This window comes from Gastrolobium bilobum, unplaced genomic scaffold, assembly GCF_033153095.1.
Source record: "Gastrolobium bilobum isolate Gb01-03AN ecotype WA unplaced genomic scaffold, APGP_CSIRO_Gbil_v1 utg30702, whole genome shotgun sequence".
Taxonomy (NCBI): Eukaryota; Viridiplantae; Streptophyta; class Magnoliopsida; order Fabales; family Fabaceae; genus Gastrolobium; species Gastrolobium bilobum.
In genome coordinates this window covers 5,419-23,603 of record NW_026895373.1, presented here as the reverse complement: position 1 = coordinate 23,603, position 18,185 = coordinate 5,419, and the positions used below count along the sequence as shown (strand labels likewise).

General features: G+C 36.8%; 1 protein-coding gene and 1 long non-coding RNA gene across 2 annotated transcripts; both read left to right on the top strand.

Annotated features, from left to right (window-relative positions):
• Positions 1 to 3,066: 3,066 nt before the first annotated feature.
• LOC133307711 (uncharacterized) lies at positions 3,067 to 8,622 on the top strand. Its single transcript, XM_061508267.1, has 4 exons — positions 3,067 to 3,072; positions 3,169 to 3,411; positions 3,520 to 3,799; positions 8,234 to 8,622. The coding sequence occupies exons 1-4, from the start codon at positions 3,067 to 3,069 to the stop codon at positions 8,620 to 8,622; spliced, it is 918 nt and encodes a 305-aa protein (XP_061364251.1).
• Positions 8,623 to 17,068: 8,446 nt separating this feature from the next.
• Positions 17,069 to 17,731, top strand: LOC133307697 (uncharacterized). The gene is made up of 3 exons (XR_009751075.1): positions 17,069 to 17,143; positions 17,441 to 17,517; positions 17,609 to 17,731. It is a non-coding gene; the product is annotated as an uncharacterized LOC133307697 (long non-coding RNA).
• Positions 17,732 to 18,185: the final 454 nt, after the last annotated feature.

Here is an 18,185-nt window from a genome sequence, read left to right as displayed (position 1 = left end):
GAATATCTCGGCATCCGGGTTGGCAGCCACCGCAGTGGTGCTCTTGTCTTCCCTCTTCTTGGGAATAATCTGATCTGGCTTCACAGAGCTGTTCTTCTCGTCATTCTGCAGGGTCCAACAGTCTGGCTTCTTATGGCCTGTCTTTCCACAGTAAAAGCACTTCAACTCATATTTCGGCTTTGACCGACCTCTGGACTTGTCTCGTCTGTCACGACCTCTACCTCGGCTTTTGCTTCTACCGCGGGAGTCGGATTTTCCTTTGTTCTCAGCAGCGTTGGCCTCAGACGTACTCGAAGTACCTCGTTCTCTTCTCCTGAATTCTTCGCCCAGGAGGCTGTCTGTCACGACATCCATCTTCAATTTTCCATCTGGAGTCGAGTTATTCAGGGTCACCACTAGAGTATCCCAGCTTTCTGGCAGCGAGCTAAACAGCAGCAATGCCTGCAGTTCTTCATCAATTTTCATATCAGCCTTTGACAGCTGATTCACAATACCTTTGTAGGTGTTCAGGTGTTCAATCATGCTCATGCCGTCCTTGTATTCAAGCTTAACAAGTCGGCGAATCATGTAACATCCTGAGCGCTGATGAGAGTGGAGAGAGATCGCCGGTGCGAAAGGGCATGGACAAGGAGTGGCTCCTGACAAGCTTCCAGCGGGGGTTAACATGTATGAATGAATCAAATCGACACCCGAAAGAGAGGAATTCCAAAGACTGTTCAGATATGAGACTGCACAGCTTGGGATAGCTTATAAGAATTAATTGGTACTACCTATACTCTAACAAGATGCATCTACTTTTCGGTAGCCCCATGAAACACCCGGCCACTTCAAGAATCAACGACTATCCCCACATACTAACACGAGACTCTTCAGTGTGCTTTTTCCTCACTCACACACTTCCCGGGAAAACTTCTCAGGAGGTCACCCATCCCAGAATTGCTCCAAGTCAAGAAGCTTAACTATGGAGTTCTTCCGTTCCAGGCTACCGACAAGAAGATGCATCTTGTTAGTATAGGTAGTACCAATTAATTCTTATAAGCTATCCCAAGTTGTGCAGTCTCATACCTGCACAGTCTTTGGAATCCCTCTCTTTCGGGAGTCGATTTGATTCATTCATGTATATAAACCCCTGCTGGAAGCCTGTCAAGAGCCGCTCCTTGTCCATGCCCTTTCGCACCAGCGATCACTCCCCGCTCTCATCAGCGCTCGGGATGTTACATGCCCACCAGCTTCCGCCTGGTTCGTCCTCGAACCACACCGTACTGGAAGAGAGGCCTTGCTCTGATACCACTTGTAACGCCCGACAACTTGCAAGGATCAACGACTATCCCCACATACTAGCACGAGACTTTTCAGTGTGTTTTTTTCTCACTCGCATACTTCCCGGGAAAACTTCCCAGGAGGTCACCCATCCCAAAATTGCTCCAAGTCAAGCACGCTTAACTATGGAGTTCTTCCGTTCCAGGCTACCGAAAAGAAGATGCATCTTGTTAGTATAGGTAGTACCAATTAATTCTTATAAGCTATCTCAAGCTGTGCAGTCTCATACCTGCACAGTCTTTGGAATCCCTCTCTTTCGGGAGTCGATTTGATTCATTCATGTATATAAACCCCTGCTGGAAGCCTGTCAGGAGCTGCTCCTTGTCCATGCCCTTTCGCACCAGCGATCACTCCCCGCTCTCATCAGCGCTCGGGATGTTACATGCCCACCAGCTTCCGCCTGGTTCGTCCTCGAACCACACCGTACTGGAAGAGAGGCCCTGCTCTGATACCACTTGTAACGCCCGACAACTTGCAAGGATCAACGACTATCCCCACATACTAGCACGAGACTTTTCAGTGTGTTTTTTTCTCACTCGCATACTTCCCGGGAAAACTTCCCAGGAGGTCACCCATCCCAAAATTGCTCCAAGTCAAGCACGCTTAACTATGGAGTTCTTCCGTTCCAGGCTACCCAAAAGAAGATGCATCTTATTAGTATAGGTAGTACCAATTAATTCTTATAAGCTATCTCAAGCAGTGCAGTCTCGTACCTGCACAGTCTTTGGAATCCCTCTCTTTCGGGTGTCGATTCGATTCATTCAGGCATGTAAAACCCCGCTGGAAGCCTGTCAGGAGCCGCTCCTTGTCCATGCCTTTTCGCACCGGCGATCACTCCCCGCTCTTATCAGCGCTCGGGATGTTACAAAGTGCATTTGTAGAGATTGGCACCGCATCATTTCCAGCCGTTCCTTCATCAAAGTGTAATGCGTGGCAACTTGCAAGGATCAACGACAGTCCCCACACATTAACACGAGACTTTTCAGCGTGTTTTGTCCTCACTCGCACACTTTTCGAGAAAACTTCTCAGGAGGTCACCATCCCAGAATTGCCCCAAGTCAAGCACGCTTAACTATGGAGTTCTTCCGTTCCGGACTACCAAAAAGTAGATGCATCTTGTTAGTATAGGTAGTACCAATTAATTCTTATAAGCTATTCCCAACTGTACCGTCTCACACCAGCACATTCTCTGGAATCTCTCTCTTTCGGGTGTTGATTCGATTCATTCATTTACCCCCGTCCCGAGAAGCCTTCCAAGAGCTGCTCCTTGTTTGTGCCCTTTCGCACCGGCAATCACTCCCCGCCCTCGTCAATGCTCGCGATGTTACATGCCCACCAGCTTCCGCCTGGTTCGTCCTCGAACCACACCGTACTGGAAGAGAGGCCTCCTCTGATACCACTTGTAATGTCTGGCAACTTGCAAGGGTCAACGACTGTCCCCACACACTAACACGAGACTTTTCAGCGTGTTTTGTCCTCACTCGCACACTTTCTGGGAAAAATTTCCAGGAGGTCACCCATCCCAGAATTTCCCCAAGTCAAGAACGCTTAACTATGGAGTTCTTCCGTCCCGGGCTACCAAAAAGTAGATGCATCTTGTTAGTATAGGTAGTACCAATTAATTCTTATAAACTATTCCCAATTGTATCGTCTCATACCAGTACAATCTCTAGAATCCCTCTCTTTCGGGTGTTGATTCGATTCATTCATGTACCCCGTCCCTAGAAGCCTGCCAATAGCCACTCCATGTTTGTACCCTTTCGCATCATGCCCTTTCGCACCGGCGATCACTGCCCGCCCTCGTCAGCGCCCGGGATGTTACACAAAGCTCAGATGGAAAACACATAGCATGTCTTAACGGGGTTCATTTACCAAGAGAAGTTTGAGTTTGGCAATGAAGACATCGAAATTGTTAGTTACATTCCTGTTGAGACAATAGGTGCCAAAGTTTATCACATGGTTTTCAATTTTCTTCCTAAAGATGTTGTTATCTTGGCATCATGCAATAGACTAGTCTATTGTGGTAGTTGTTTCCCTCTTCAAGAGCCAACTCTATATAACTGCAATCCTTCAATTAAGGAGTGGATTAAGGTGGAGTGACCTTCCCATCACAGAATAGAAAATGTAGCACTGGCTTTTGATCCATCCAAAGATTCCATTGACATCTCTACCAAATTTAAATTGGTAAGAGTTAAGCAGGATGAGAATAGAGACGAGAGATTGTACTTAGCATTTGAATTATACTCTTCAGAAACCGGAGCATGGAGGAAATCCAATGAAATCTGCCAATGTAATAACAATTTGATCAAGAATAAAGGCATATACATAGAAGGGGTTTTACATTGGCTTACAGATGGTGATCAAGTCTTGACTTTTGGTGTGGAGAAGGAGTTGTCTTGGTTGATTTCAATACCAATTCCAACCTTGGAGTTTAGGACTATCCCTGAAGCATGTATTGGAGAATCTGAAGGCAAGCTGCATAGTGTAACATCCCTGTCTCGAGCCGGTTCAATTAATATACATATGATACAAACAGAAACAGCGGAAGACTTAACTTACGAAAATACGAACTAACTTTTTCTTTTTCTTTAATCTTTTTTCAGATGATATATCGTATTGCATATTTCTTCTGGTTTAATTTTCATTCGACGGAGACGAAAATCGAACAGAGTAACGTCAGTAAATCGGACCAACAGGGATTTGTGAATCCTACTCTCAAGGTATCCTGATAGACATATCATCTTAAACATATCATATAATCATATATGGTCCAACAACAGATCTAATACACATCCATGGGTGCATGCATAACTGGATCTGTGTCACTATGTCTAACAGCATACATATTTCAGCACATGCACATATCTGAATACACAAATGTACATGCATCAAATATGAAAACATGTACAAAACTAGGGGTGTGCAAAAAAACTGGTTTACTTGCCCTGCCCTTGATCCGACCTTGACCCGACCCATAAATACCCATATTTTTTGAACAAGTTTAAATACTGACCCACTTTTATTTGGGTCAGTTTTAGACCTGACTCGTTTTAATATTGACCCGCTGACCCAAAACTTGACCCATACCCATTATGTGAAAAAAAAATCACAATTACATTAAAAGAAAAGTTTTAACGTAAAACAATTACGTCAAAATTTTTTATCGAAAATATTTTCATAAAAATTTTCGCAAAAATTTTTGACGAAAAATATTTTCTTCAAAATTTGTAACTAAAAACATATCGGTAAAAAAATTTGACGGAATATTTTTTTTGTCAAATTTTTTTACGGAATATAAATTTCGTCAAAATATTTCACAAAAAAATATATTCATAAAAACTTTCGACAAAACACATTTTCCTCGAAATTCTTTGACGGAAAAAAATTTCATCAAAATTCTTTACAGATTTCAAATTTTGTTAAACTTTTTCGTAAAACTTTTTGACCAAAAAAAAATTTCGTCGGCAAAAAATTTAGACGGCAAAAAAATTTTGACGGCAAAAAAGTTCATCAAAATTCTTTACAGATTTCAAATTTTGGCGTAAGTTTTCGACGGAAACATTTTCGTCTCAAAAAATTTTGACGGCAAAATATATCGACGGCAAAAAATTTCATCAAAATTCTTTACAGATTTCAAATTTCGGCGAAAGTTTTCAACGGAAATATTTTCGTCATCAAATAATTTTGACGGCAAAAAATTTCATCAAAATTCTTTACAGATTTCAAATTTTGGCGAAAGTTTTCGACGAAAACATTTTCGTCATCAAAAAATTTTGACGGCAAAAAAATTTCATCAAAATTCTTTACAGATTTCAAATTTCGGTGAAAGTTTTCGACGAAAAAAATTTCGTTAAATTTTTAGCGAAACACATTTCAATCAAAATTTTCAACTAAATATTTTCGTCAAGTTTTTTGATAAAAAATTTCCATTAAAATTTTCAACGAAACACATTTCTATAAAAAAAATTCGTAAATTTTTTTGACAAAAAAAACATTTTGACGAAAAAAATATTCTGTTAAAATTCTTTAGAGAATCTAAATTTCGTCGAAAGTTTCAAATGAAACATTCCCCTCGAAATAATTTTCGTCAGAACACATTCCCTTCAAAATTTTGAATGAAAAACATTTCGTCAAATTTTTTGACAAAATTCTTTTTTCGTTTAAAACATTTGATGGAAGAAATCATTTTCGTCAAAATTGTTGACGGAAACTAAATTTCAATAGAAATTCTTTTTTTTGTAAAAATTTCGACGAAAAAATAATTTTGTGACGAAATTTTCGTCTTTTGCAACGTAAAAATTTCGACAAAATTTTGTGAGAAAACCAAGTCAAAAACGGGTCAGGTCAGATTTGACCCAGTTCAGAAACCAAGTCAGACCCACTTCAGAAACCAAGTCAGGTCAGATCCAAACTGGTTCTGAACTAGTTCAACAAAATCCAATCCAAGTCAGACCTGACTTGGATCAAATTAAAGCGGGTCGGGTCAAAATACCTGACCTATAAAAACCAAGTTGGGTCGAGTCGGACAAAAACCTGACCCGACCTGACCCATGCACAACCCTATACAAAACATATACGGATCATATATTGTATAATGGATCAAACATCATGATCACAAAATCAATAGAACATTATACAACAATACATATTCTCCAAAAATACATCTAAAATAAATAGTAGCCTCCAGCCACCTAGAACTCCATATCCTCATACTAGTACCTCTAGCCACGGGTAGTGTCCTTGTCCCGTGAGGGCTCTTCAATTAATTGTGTTCCTGAAATCATATCCCCAAATGGGATTAGAGACAAATCTCTAGTAAACTCCAGGTTTATGGAAAATTCTCCATACCCTGGGCTCACTTCCTGCATGACAGTCAGATACATAATATACAAAACATCATATAAGCAATTATCATAACTGAACAAACATATACACATATCTTATCAAAGATGCACGCAGTATTTCCCAATGGAGGACCCCAAGCGAAAATCAAAGCACGTAACAAATATCATAACTAAACTGAGCATATATACATATCTTATCAGAGATGCACGTAGTATTTTCCAAGGAAGGACCCCAAGCGAAAATCAACGCACGTAACAAATATCATAACTAAAACATTACAATAATCACTTCAGACAATACATATCATATCAGAGACGTACATAGTCATTCCCAAGGGATGACCCCAAGCAAAAATCAACGTACGTAATAAATATCATATACAAAATCATCACAATAATCACACCAGAACAAAATATATCTTATCAGAGACGTACGCTGTCATTCCCAAGGGATGACCCCAAGCGAAAATCAACGTGCGTGTTCTCAAGGGAGGACCCCAAGCGAAACCAGAACATATCAGAGGTGTACATCATCAGTCCCGAGGGATGACCCCAAGCAGACATCAGGGCACATAGGATCAATGGCCAAAGATCATCACATAACAGAGGTGTACACAGTCAATCCCAAGGGAGGACCCCAAGCGAAAATCAGTGCACATGTTCCCAAGGGAGGACCCCAAGCAGAACTCAACATATAACAGATATATACACAGTCAGTCCCAAGAGAGGACCCCAAGCGGACATCAGTGCATATAGAATCAATGGCCAGAGATCATTACAGAAATCACATCAAAACATATCGAAGTAAACACATCAAAACATATCAAAGTAAACACATCAAAATATATCAAATTAAACACATCAAAACATATCGCATCACATCATCATATAGTTCTATATGAATGCATCTATATCATATATCTCATACATATGATACAACCTGACTACAGTCCGTACACTATGGCGGAACACAAAGTAAGAGCGAATCCCATAAACATAGAGCTTACCTCTCAAAGCTGTATAGGTGGCCTACCCAACAACCGAGCTACCAAGCCTCTTTCGATGTAGGATCCTCAACAAGACTCTTAGGCGCACCTAGAATAGGGAATCCATACAAATATCAATAAAATGGTTCAAAGCCAAGTAGTTAACCAAAAACACCATTTATTGATTTCATCTTTTACTTATCAAATATTTCTTAACTATTCATACATACGGTACTGTTCATCTCTACATTACTATTCATGTATACATCATTATTCACGTATACGGTACTATTCATATACGTCACTATTCAAAAGTACGGTATCTCAAATTTTCCAAATACATTTTCACCGTTAAAATCTTCATCTGAACACTTTTCTCAACATGAGCCAAGCCTCAATCAAGCTCTAACATGCTCAATCAAACCAAACTTTCAAAATGGAAAACTAAATCAAATCTTCCTCAAAACTCAAAGAAAATTAGGATTTCTCAACATAAACTTACTTAGAACGAAGGGGAAAGCTTACTTCAAGCTCCCATGGCTTCAAGCTCCATCAAAATCCCCCCATTCAAAGAAATCCGAATTTTAGAGGAAGAAGATCTCTCTTTACATGGAAACTCATCCAGAAATACTGGTACCAATGGATTTCTCTCGAAATTTCTCACAAGTTTGACTTTGGAACGAAGTGATTTGGAGGTCTTTATCTCAAGTTATGAGCCTTGGAAGATTTGACTTCAAAGTCTCTTTCTCTTCTCTCCTTCTCTGTCGTTCGCCCGCGAGAATTGAAGAAATGAATGGTGAATAGTAACTCACTTGAGTTACTTAAGTGAGTTCACTATACTAGCGGATATAAACTTATCTATCTATACACCTCCATTCATTACCAAACTTTACCCACTAGGAAAGAATATTTTTCTAGTCATATTACTAACTTTACTTTCACTTTTCGAGTAACTTTTCTTTCCTGCATTTTCACCCCTTAACTGTCATTTTAACTCCTTTTTCATCAAAGGTGACTTCATTTCTTTTTCTTTATAATTATCCTTCAATATTAAATCCATAATAAATGTGAGGGTCATTATACATTATGTCCTAGTATCAGAGGAAGGTCTTCATGTATGGTATCTTGAAGATTATTATGAGTTTAAATGGACACTCAAGCATTATAAATCTCTAGAGGAAATTGAGGGAGAATATCCACGCTTCTTTTTAAATTTAAAGAATCGAGTGTTACAGCGAGTGAGTGTGGATACAAACCCATGGATGAATCCTCTAGGATTCAAAGATGGGGTCTTACTAATGAAGATGCGTGCACATATGTACATGTATGATATTAACAATAACAAGATGGCTCAAGCTTGCTCTATTGAAGATCTGAACTCAAAATGCACGTGGTGTCCTACAATACTTCCTCATTCCCTGAGCTTGGTTCCGTTAAATCATGGAGATAAGGTTCCTTTTACTCCCTACTAGCTTCTAATATCAGATATTAGGGATATTAGGAATATAGCTTACTGAATGTTTTGAGATATAGTTTGGAACTTGGTCCTTTTGAAGATTCTCTCCCTCTCCTTACAAATCGGAGAAATGAGAAACAGTTACCACATTAAACACCGCAGTACCTGAACCATTTCGAGGGCGGCAAATGTTTAATTTCCAATGTTTATTGTAAGAAGTTGTTAATATTTGAGTCAATACACAATCACTTCACCTTGTGTATTTTTGCTTTGGTAAATCTTATGCTTAGGATATCATATATGACACATGAACTGCTTATAGCATTCTACTTAGTTTTGAGACTCTGAGTTGGGGAATACAAATGAATTTGAGCTCACTTTTATGCTTCAGTGCTTCACTCAAACTTATCGTCTTTATGATGATTGTATTCTTCGTTTCTTTGATAATAAATTTCTTTAGATTGCTTATGGCTAGTTTAGTTAAGATATATAACTGGGTATGAGATTCTGGTTTCTATGACATCACTGCATGCCTGGCAATTTTCAAACTTTAGATTGGCTGCTCTTGTTCTCATTACAAATTGAAAATTTAATTTCATGATCATTTTTTCAACCCTAGAGCTTGCCAAATTCTGAATGAAAATGAGATGATGCAATGAATCATTTAGCTAATATTCAAATCAGAAATAAGAACTTATTCTTGTATTTTGGTGGAATGATGCTTGTCCTAGCAAGCCTTGAGTTATAGTTTTTCATTATGGTATTATGTTTTTCTTTTTTCTTTTTTGGTAAAAATTTTATGGTATTATGTTAAAATCTCATGAAAGTGTGGACGCAAATTAAAGAAGTTGAGGACTGATATTCCAAAATTTTCGTTCTGCTTATTACGTTCAAGATTTGAAAATTTTAATGCACGAAGTAGATATTGCCTTTCAATTGGCACTTTGTACGTTGAGCATATGGAGATTCTGAAAGTATTTATTCTTGGTCAAGTTAAAAAAGTATTTCTTGTTCATGTTAAAAAAGTATTCCTTGGTCAATAAAACTAGGAGAAATTCCTACCTAATAAGTACTTATTCCTGCTTTATTATTCTTTTCAAGTATAAAATTAACTAGAAAGTATTTGGTAGAGATGTATGCATGGTTAAAAAAATGAAATTTGAGAAAAGAAACATTAAAATTGAAAATTTAAACATATTTAATAATTTAATTTTTTTTTTAAAATATGAAAAAATTATTAAACAGTAATATATATATATAGGGGCATACTATTCTTACACCGGTGTAAGAGTTAGAAGTCTTACACTCAATCTTGACCATTGATCCACTTATATCCAACGACTCAAATTACTAAAAAATTAGAATCTTTAGATATAAGTGGGATCAACGGACAAGATTGAGAGTGTAACTTACACTGATGTAAAATGATCTTAACCCATATATAAATATATATATATATATATATATATATATATATATATTAAATAAGTTATCTCTTAATTTGAAAAAAAAAAATCGAAATCCCTATTTTATCATGTAGAAATGGATAAATATGAAAGATATAAGAAGATTATGTTGGGAGGATGATATTTGAGAAAAGTAAAGGTTATAGAAAGATATGGAGGAAGAGAACACTTTTATTACTACACAACTCTTTTTTCTTTTTTGGCTTGTTACAAAATGATGGAGATGACCTCTATTTATACTAGTGGCACCTCATCAAAATAATGACTCCAAATAATTCTAGAGTTTTCTATACTAGCCTAGTACAAATATTAATTGTGGTAGGTACAACTACCCTCATTAATAATGGTAGGTGCAACTACCCTCTAGATCTTTCATGGAATTGATTAGAATAGAAATTTCTAGTTCTTGGGCTAAACTAACTCCTAAAGTATAATTCTAGATGTTGGGATAAATGTATACTAAGTCCAATGGACCAAAAATTAAATCAAGTTTATTTATTCAACACCTCTCCCCCCTTAAACTTGATTTTGTAACTCCAAGCAATTTTCTCATCTTGACAAAGTCTTCATTCTTGAGTGGCTTGGTGAAGATATCTGCTGCTTGTTCTTGAGACTTCACATATTTTATATGCTCCTCATTTCTTGCAATGCATTCCCTTATAAAATGATAGCGTGTGTCAATGTGCTTACTTCTATCATGGAAAATTGGATTCTTTGCTAATGCAATGGCAGATATGTTGTCAACATAAATATTGGTTGGCTCCTCTTGTTGCATATTTAACTCCTTTAGCAAGTTCCTTAACCAAATGGCGTGGCAAACACACGATGTAGCTACAACATATTTGGCTTCACAAGTAGATAGAGTGACAATAGGTTATTTCTTTGACATCCATGTGAAAGCAGTATCTCCCATGTAGAACACAAATCCAGTGGTGCTTTTCCTTTAATGTAGCGGAGGATTCTCTTTGCAGCCTTCAAGTGCGTGGTAGTTGGAGTCTCCATGTAGCGATTAACGAATCCAACAACAAAGAGAATGTCAGGTCTGGTGCATGTCAAGTAGCGCAAACTTCCAACTAAGCTTTTGAAGAAAGTAGGATCAACATCTTCTCCTTCACCATACTTGGACAACTTAACTCCACATTCCATTGGGGTGTTGATAGACTTGCAATCGTCCATCTTGAATTTCTTAAGTATCTCCCTTGCGTAACCTTCTTGAGTGATGAAAAACCTTCTTCTTTCTGCTTGATTTCAATGCCGAGATAGTATGCCATTTGTCCAATGTCAGTCATCTCAAACTCCTTCTTCATCACTTTCTTGAACTCTTCAAACATCCTTGGATTGTTTTCGGTGAAGACTAGATCATCCACGTACAAGCACAAGATCAAAATATCTCCATCTTTGAGCTTGACATAAAGTGCATGCTCGTAAGGGCATTTGATAAAACCATTCTCTTGGAAGTACTTGTCGATTCGACTATTCCAAGCTCTTGGTGCTTGTTTTTGCCCATAAAGTGTCTTCTTCAGCTTCAATACCTTATCTTCATGTCCTTTGACTTCGTACCCTGCTGGTTGCTCGATTTACACTTCTTCTTCAAGTGCTCCATTCAAAAATGCTGATTTTACATCCATTTGGTGTATGCTCCACTTGTTTTGAGCTGCCAAAGAAATAATTAGTCTAATAGTTTCTAAGCGAGCAACAGGAGCAAATACCTCATCATAATCGATTCCTGCTCGTTGACTATAGCCTTTTGCCACCAATCACACCTTGTATCTTTCAACTTCTCCCTTGGCATTCCTTTTAGCTTTGTAGACCCACTTCATACCAATCGCCTTGTGCCCTTTTGGAAGTGAGGCTAGGGCCCCTGTTTTGTTCTTCTCAATTGCATTGATTTCTTCATCCATAGCATTTCTCCATTTCTTGCTTTGAACATCTTCTTGAAAACTCATTGGCTCACAATCAGCAAAGAGGCAAAATAGAGTGAGATTATCTTGATTCTCTGTTACCTCATAAATTTCTTGCAGGTTTTTGAAGTGTGGTACTCGTTCACTTGAACTTCTAGATGACGATGGTTGTTCTTGAGGACTTGCAACTGGTGAAGTTGGTGGAGTAGTGTCCTCTGATTCCATCCTTGGTTGCACATTCTCTTCTTCCTCCATAAAGTAGGGAAGGAAGTTCTAGTCTTCATCACATAGACCCTAATTCCATTCTTCTTCTTCGTTGAACTCCACATCTCGACTAATGATAGTCTTTCCATTGTTCGAATTGTAAAGTTTATAGCCTTTAGAGTTAGAATTATACCCGATGAAGATGAGCTTCTCACTTTTGTCATCAAGCTTGGACCTTTTCTCATCATGAATATGTGCATAGGCTATGCTTCCAAACACTCTCAGGTGGGAGATCCCAGGCTTTCTTCCACTCCAAGCTTCTTATGACGTCTTTCCCGACACACTTCTTGTTGGCGAACAGTTTAAAAGATAGACGGAAGTTGCCACGGCTTCAGCCCAAAACTCTTTTGGCATCTTCTTGCTCTTGAGCATACTCCTTGCCATGTTGAGAATGGTTCTATTCTTCCTTTCAGCTACTCCATTCTGCTGTGGACTTCTAGGAACGATTAAAGGTCGTCGGATTCCATTATGATCACAAAATTCTTGGAATTCTTTGGAAGTGAACTCTCCACCTCTATCGGATCTCATGGCTTTGATTTTGCATCTACTTTCTTTCTCCACACTAGCCTTGAACTTCTTGAAGACTCTCCACCTCTTATTTTTTTAGAGATCTCACCCCTTGTTGGGGCATATTTTCAGGTACAGGTACCTCTGAGGTTGAGACCTCTGGTGGCAGGAAGCCGGAGTTGAGCTGATTGATGCATGCTTCTTTATTGCCATATGTTCATATGATTATGTCTGATTATCGTTATATGGCTATTGTACTTAAGACATGATTGACTACATTGTTTTATTTGGTGAGCACGAGGGTTGTCCATGCCACATTGATATCAGTTATGTTATTTCAGACTTGAGTTGTATTATTGTATCTGGATATAGTCTGGTCTACGTGTTGTAGTTCCGTGACTCAATACTATTTATGTCATGAGGTTATTCATTTAGTTATTTATTGCAATTTACATACAGGCTATATTTTGAAAAGGAACGAATAAATCCACTTGGTTAATAATGAATGATTCATAATTGAAAAGAAAAAGTTAGCTTCCGCATTTAATTAGTTGCGCTATTACCATCTAGATGTTTAATACACTGAGTGCAAACGAGATGTTACACAGGGTCTAACTGCTAATCCCAATCCTCAAAGAGAGGGGGCCAATGACCTAACGGGGTTGTCCCCGGGACGGGGCAGAGTTTTAAAATACTGCGTTTTACTAGCCAGGTGAGAGACTAATCACTTATTGTATGGAAAAACGCTAAACATGGAAATTCCTTCCATGGTATTTTGTTTTACACAATTATCAAACTTAAACTACATATTCAAGTAACCTAAACTCGTTCCATGTAGAAAAATACATGTTAGTAAAAACATAAAAAAAATAATAAACGTATATAACAAGAATCAAACTCATTACAAAATAAGTTAAAGAGAATTAGAAGACATTTTTACTCAGATTTATTCCCAATAATGTTTTCATTGCATTTTGTTTACTTACTCATCTTAAATTATTCAAATATTCTCATCCAATTTATTTACTTTGTAATTTTTTTCTATTTAAAAATTATTGAGACCATTAATTTTCAACAACTTGAGCAAAATAAAAACGCCAACACAAAAATATCTGTTTTAGCCCACAGAATAGCCTAGCCCAAAAGAAAAGCAATCTGGCTTCTATAAATTATCTTGACCCAAACCTAATTACCTAACTAAATACCATCCAAAAAATAACCTAAACCAAAACCACAAAGAAGCCAAAGCCCACTTGAAAGAAAACTCATAAATCCAACCTAGATATTTTAAGTATTGTGATATTTAATGCTTATTTAACGTGTTTTTTCAAATTATAAATTATTTTTAAGTTAAAGTTTAAAATAAAAACTTATAAAAAATAAAAAAAAATTGTTTGGCAATTATATGAAAATTTTAACTTAAAAATTATTTTAAAGTAATTATTTGATAAAATAATTTATACTTTTTTCTAAAAGATTAATGTACATCTTAAAAAATTTCTCCCGAAAACTTTTAACTTTTTTTGTTATTCATTATAAAAAGTACTCTTTATGATAAGAGCTTTTACAAAAATATATTTGGCTAAATTTTTTCTAAACAAGTGAATAAAAGTCAATATAAGACTCGTCAAGACAATACTAATAACTAATATAATTACCCGTTAAAGAGCTAATTTAATAACAAAAATACTAAAACATTGTATATAATCACACTTCAAAATTTTAAAAATCAAATAGAATGTTTGATTTTGATGAACAGTTGAAAACAAAAGAGAAAGGAAACTCCAATCCCACCCAACCTACTAAAAAAAATGCAAATCAACATTTACGAATAGAGGCACTAATCTATCAAGGGAGGATGCCAACAGATATAGATGGTGGAAGCAACATTCACTCTTATTTGTGTTTTATCAGGTAATGTCAACTTATATAATAAGTGACACACCACGAGATTGATAGGTTATTGTATCGTGTCAACCTAAATAATAAGCGATAAATTTAAGGTTGGCCAGGTTGCTTTTGTCGTATCGTGGCAAAATAATGTTTGTGTCGAAGATATTGAGAGTATTCATGTTCGTATCAAATTTGTATTGTGTCATATGGACGACAACATACAATGGGTGATGCATTTAGCTAATTTGTGTTGTAAAATAAAGGGTAATGAGTTTTACTATGATGAGTTACAATAGACTAAATGACAGTGTCAAATCCTCTTAATTACATATGATAACTCATGGGAGTTACAAGAGATATACATCATTGCTTTGGGGTTATGAACATCCATATAGTTATATTTTATAACAATTTGTTCATTTTTAAAATCTTTATTATAAGTTTTTATCAATAAATATAAAAATATCACACTATTTTCATTTTTTAATTATTTTTAAGAATGTTTAAAGAAAATAAGATAAATATTAACTGAAAACAAAAATAAAAAACAAAACAAACGCATTATACTTTTTATTTTGAAAGGAAATATTTTTTATATGAGAATTTTTTAATAAAACTAGAAATTATGTGTTTTGGAAGCTCTATTGGTGCTTAGATTGAAAGGTTGCTATGTTTGAAGACCATGGAACATGGAGATGGCAATAATGTTGTGGGTTCTAAGGGTGTTTATCAACCAATCCAAACCGATTCAAACTGCGATGACCGAACCAAAAAACCGATAACAGAATAAACCGAAAATTGAAAAATCGAAAACCGAAAAAAAATCGCAAATTTTAATTGGATTGGATTGGTTTTCGGATGGGTTGATGAAAATTGATTCAATCCAAATCGATCCAATATATTAATTTCCCTCTACCTACTTAGGTCTTTCCCCGATCATAACCCAAAAATTTCTAAACCCAAGACCCATTAACCCATCAACTAAATCCAAGAAAAAACTATATTAATGGTTGGAAGCTTTTTCTTATAGAATAGGCTACTGCACAACAATTATAGCTGAGCTGTGGGGTATTCTGAAAGGATTGGAAATAGCTTGGGAAGGGGGTTGGAGGAAAATTATTTTGGAAAGTGATTCAGCATATGCTATCACTTTGCTCACCAAACTTGGTGATGAATCCCGTGAGTCTCATTTAGTGACCCGCATACGGGAATGACTTTTAAAGGACGGGACTGTTAGGCTGCTTCATACTTACAGGGAAGGCAATTCTTGTGCTGACTACCCTTCGTAAGCTAGATCAAGAAGATTATATGATTTTTCATGTTCCCCCCAATATTAGGTGGTTGTTTTTTGCTGATTTTAGTTCTGTTCACAGAGCTAGACATTCTTTGATGTAATTTCTTTGTTTTTGTTAGGGGTTGTGCCCTTCACCAAAAAAAAAAAAAAAATCCAAGAAAAAACCTAGTCACATCTCATCAACAAAATTTCATCTGTGTAGAGTTTCATATCTCATCACCCAAAAAAATTTATATTATCGTTTATTGATGCTTTTGTATGTCAAAAAAAATAAATATACAAAAGATGTTATTTGCACAATAATTATGAAACTAATTTTAGGATTTTCAAAAAATCGAAAACTGATCTGATCCAATCCAAACCGAAAAAAATTGGATTTGATCAGATCGAATTTGGAAAAAAATTCAAACCGAATAGATAATTAAATGATCAAACCGAAAGAATTGGATCAGATGATTTTTACTTCCAAAACCGATCCAATCCAATCCAGGCCGCGAACACCCCTAATGGGTTCCAACTTGGGGATTGGGTAGTGGTTAAATATTTGTGTACTCTGGTTATTGAGGAAAAGCTTAAACTATAATAGCCCATCTTAATTAATTAGTAAATCAAGTGTAATTAATTAATTAAACATGTTTTAGTGAGTGAAATTAAGTATAAGGCTTAATTAAATGAATCTGAGTCACTTTGGAGTTAAAAAGTGTACTCAGTGAAAATTAAGGGGTAGAAATGGGTACTGGCAAAAGTACCCAAAATATAAAAATAAAAATAGTAATATTCCTAGAATAATATTCCAGACTTTTGGATAAAGTTTGGTAATTATTGGAGTTGAATAGATAGACGAACCAATACCCGCTTAAAGCCACTTAACCTATGTTAAGTGACTTAAGCTACCAAAAGACCCCCATTTCCCCCAGAAACCCGTCGCCAGAAAACAGAGGAGAAGAGAAGAGAGGGAGAAGAGAGGGAAGAAGAAAAGGGAAAGAGAGAGAGAGAAAGCAAATCTCAACCAAATCCATCCGTTCAAAAGCCTAAACCACTCCAAATCTCCTCCTCTTTCATAATCCTTGCTTTGTTTTGAGTGGGGAGCATTGTGGAGAGGGATATTGCCTCTCAAAAATTCAGCCATTGGAGAGATTTTGGGGTTTTGGGAAGTTCAACCTCCATGGGAGCTTGAGGAACACTCCTTGCTTGGTTGTGTGACCATTGGTGGTAAGATTCTAACCCTTGAGCCTCATGATTCCTTGAAATTTGCATGAGTTAGGGTTTGTGAATAGTAAATTGGGATTTTTATGAAATGTGGTTGAATTAGCTATGTTCTAGGAAGAATGGAGCTTAGAGCATGTTATGAAAAATGCTAGGAATGTCATTTAATCGGTGGAAATGAGCCTAGATAGTCATTTGATAATTGTTCATAATATTGGAAAATTCATGCTTGGATTGGTTAGTATTCTAGCATGTTGAACAATTAGTGAGTTGAATGATTGATTGGATCCTTGTGATGTCTAGGATTGAGACATTTGGACCAACCGTGAGTGATCAACCATTGGAGCAAGCTATGGAGCTTGAATAGCTCATTGGAATTGGTAAGCTCATACTTGAGTTGTGTTTTGAATTGATGGTTGATTGTGAAATACTCTTGGATGCAATGTGTTGATTGCATTACACCATGTGTAGGTGTTGGTTTTGGAGTAGAGTATTGTTGACATTGGTGAAGAACAAAGGTCGACTGAAGCATTGAGGTAAGCCTTCGGACCTTGGGTGTAATTCCCTTGACTGTTCTACCAAGCCCTGAAAGGGTAGAGGTTGTGATTGTGTATATAAATGCAATAAAATAGTGTAATGCTTTGTTATACGTATGTGTATGCATTTGGTGTGGCATAGGATGGTGTTTCCCTATGTGGTATGTTGTATGACGATGCGTAAATCATACTTGGTAGTTAGCTGGCCAGTAGGACTATTTGCATCTGAGTTTCCTTAGGACAGCTTGAGAGCTCGAGGGATTTCTCCTGGAGATGTATAGCACTTTGCATAGATATGTATTTACTGCATTATTATTGTTATTGCTATTACACTGATATGGAACTGTGGGGTGGAGAGATGCTCCAAGGACCCCTGGTTTACTGGATATATTCGTATATCTCACTCCGTGTTGTGGGGACCCCCTTTGAGGTAAGGATGATGCAGGAGCCTCTGGTGGCAAGTGGCCATATCTGGATTATGCATGAAATATGGCATTTCTTTGAGTTTATGC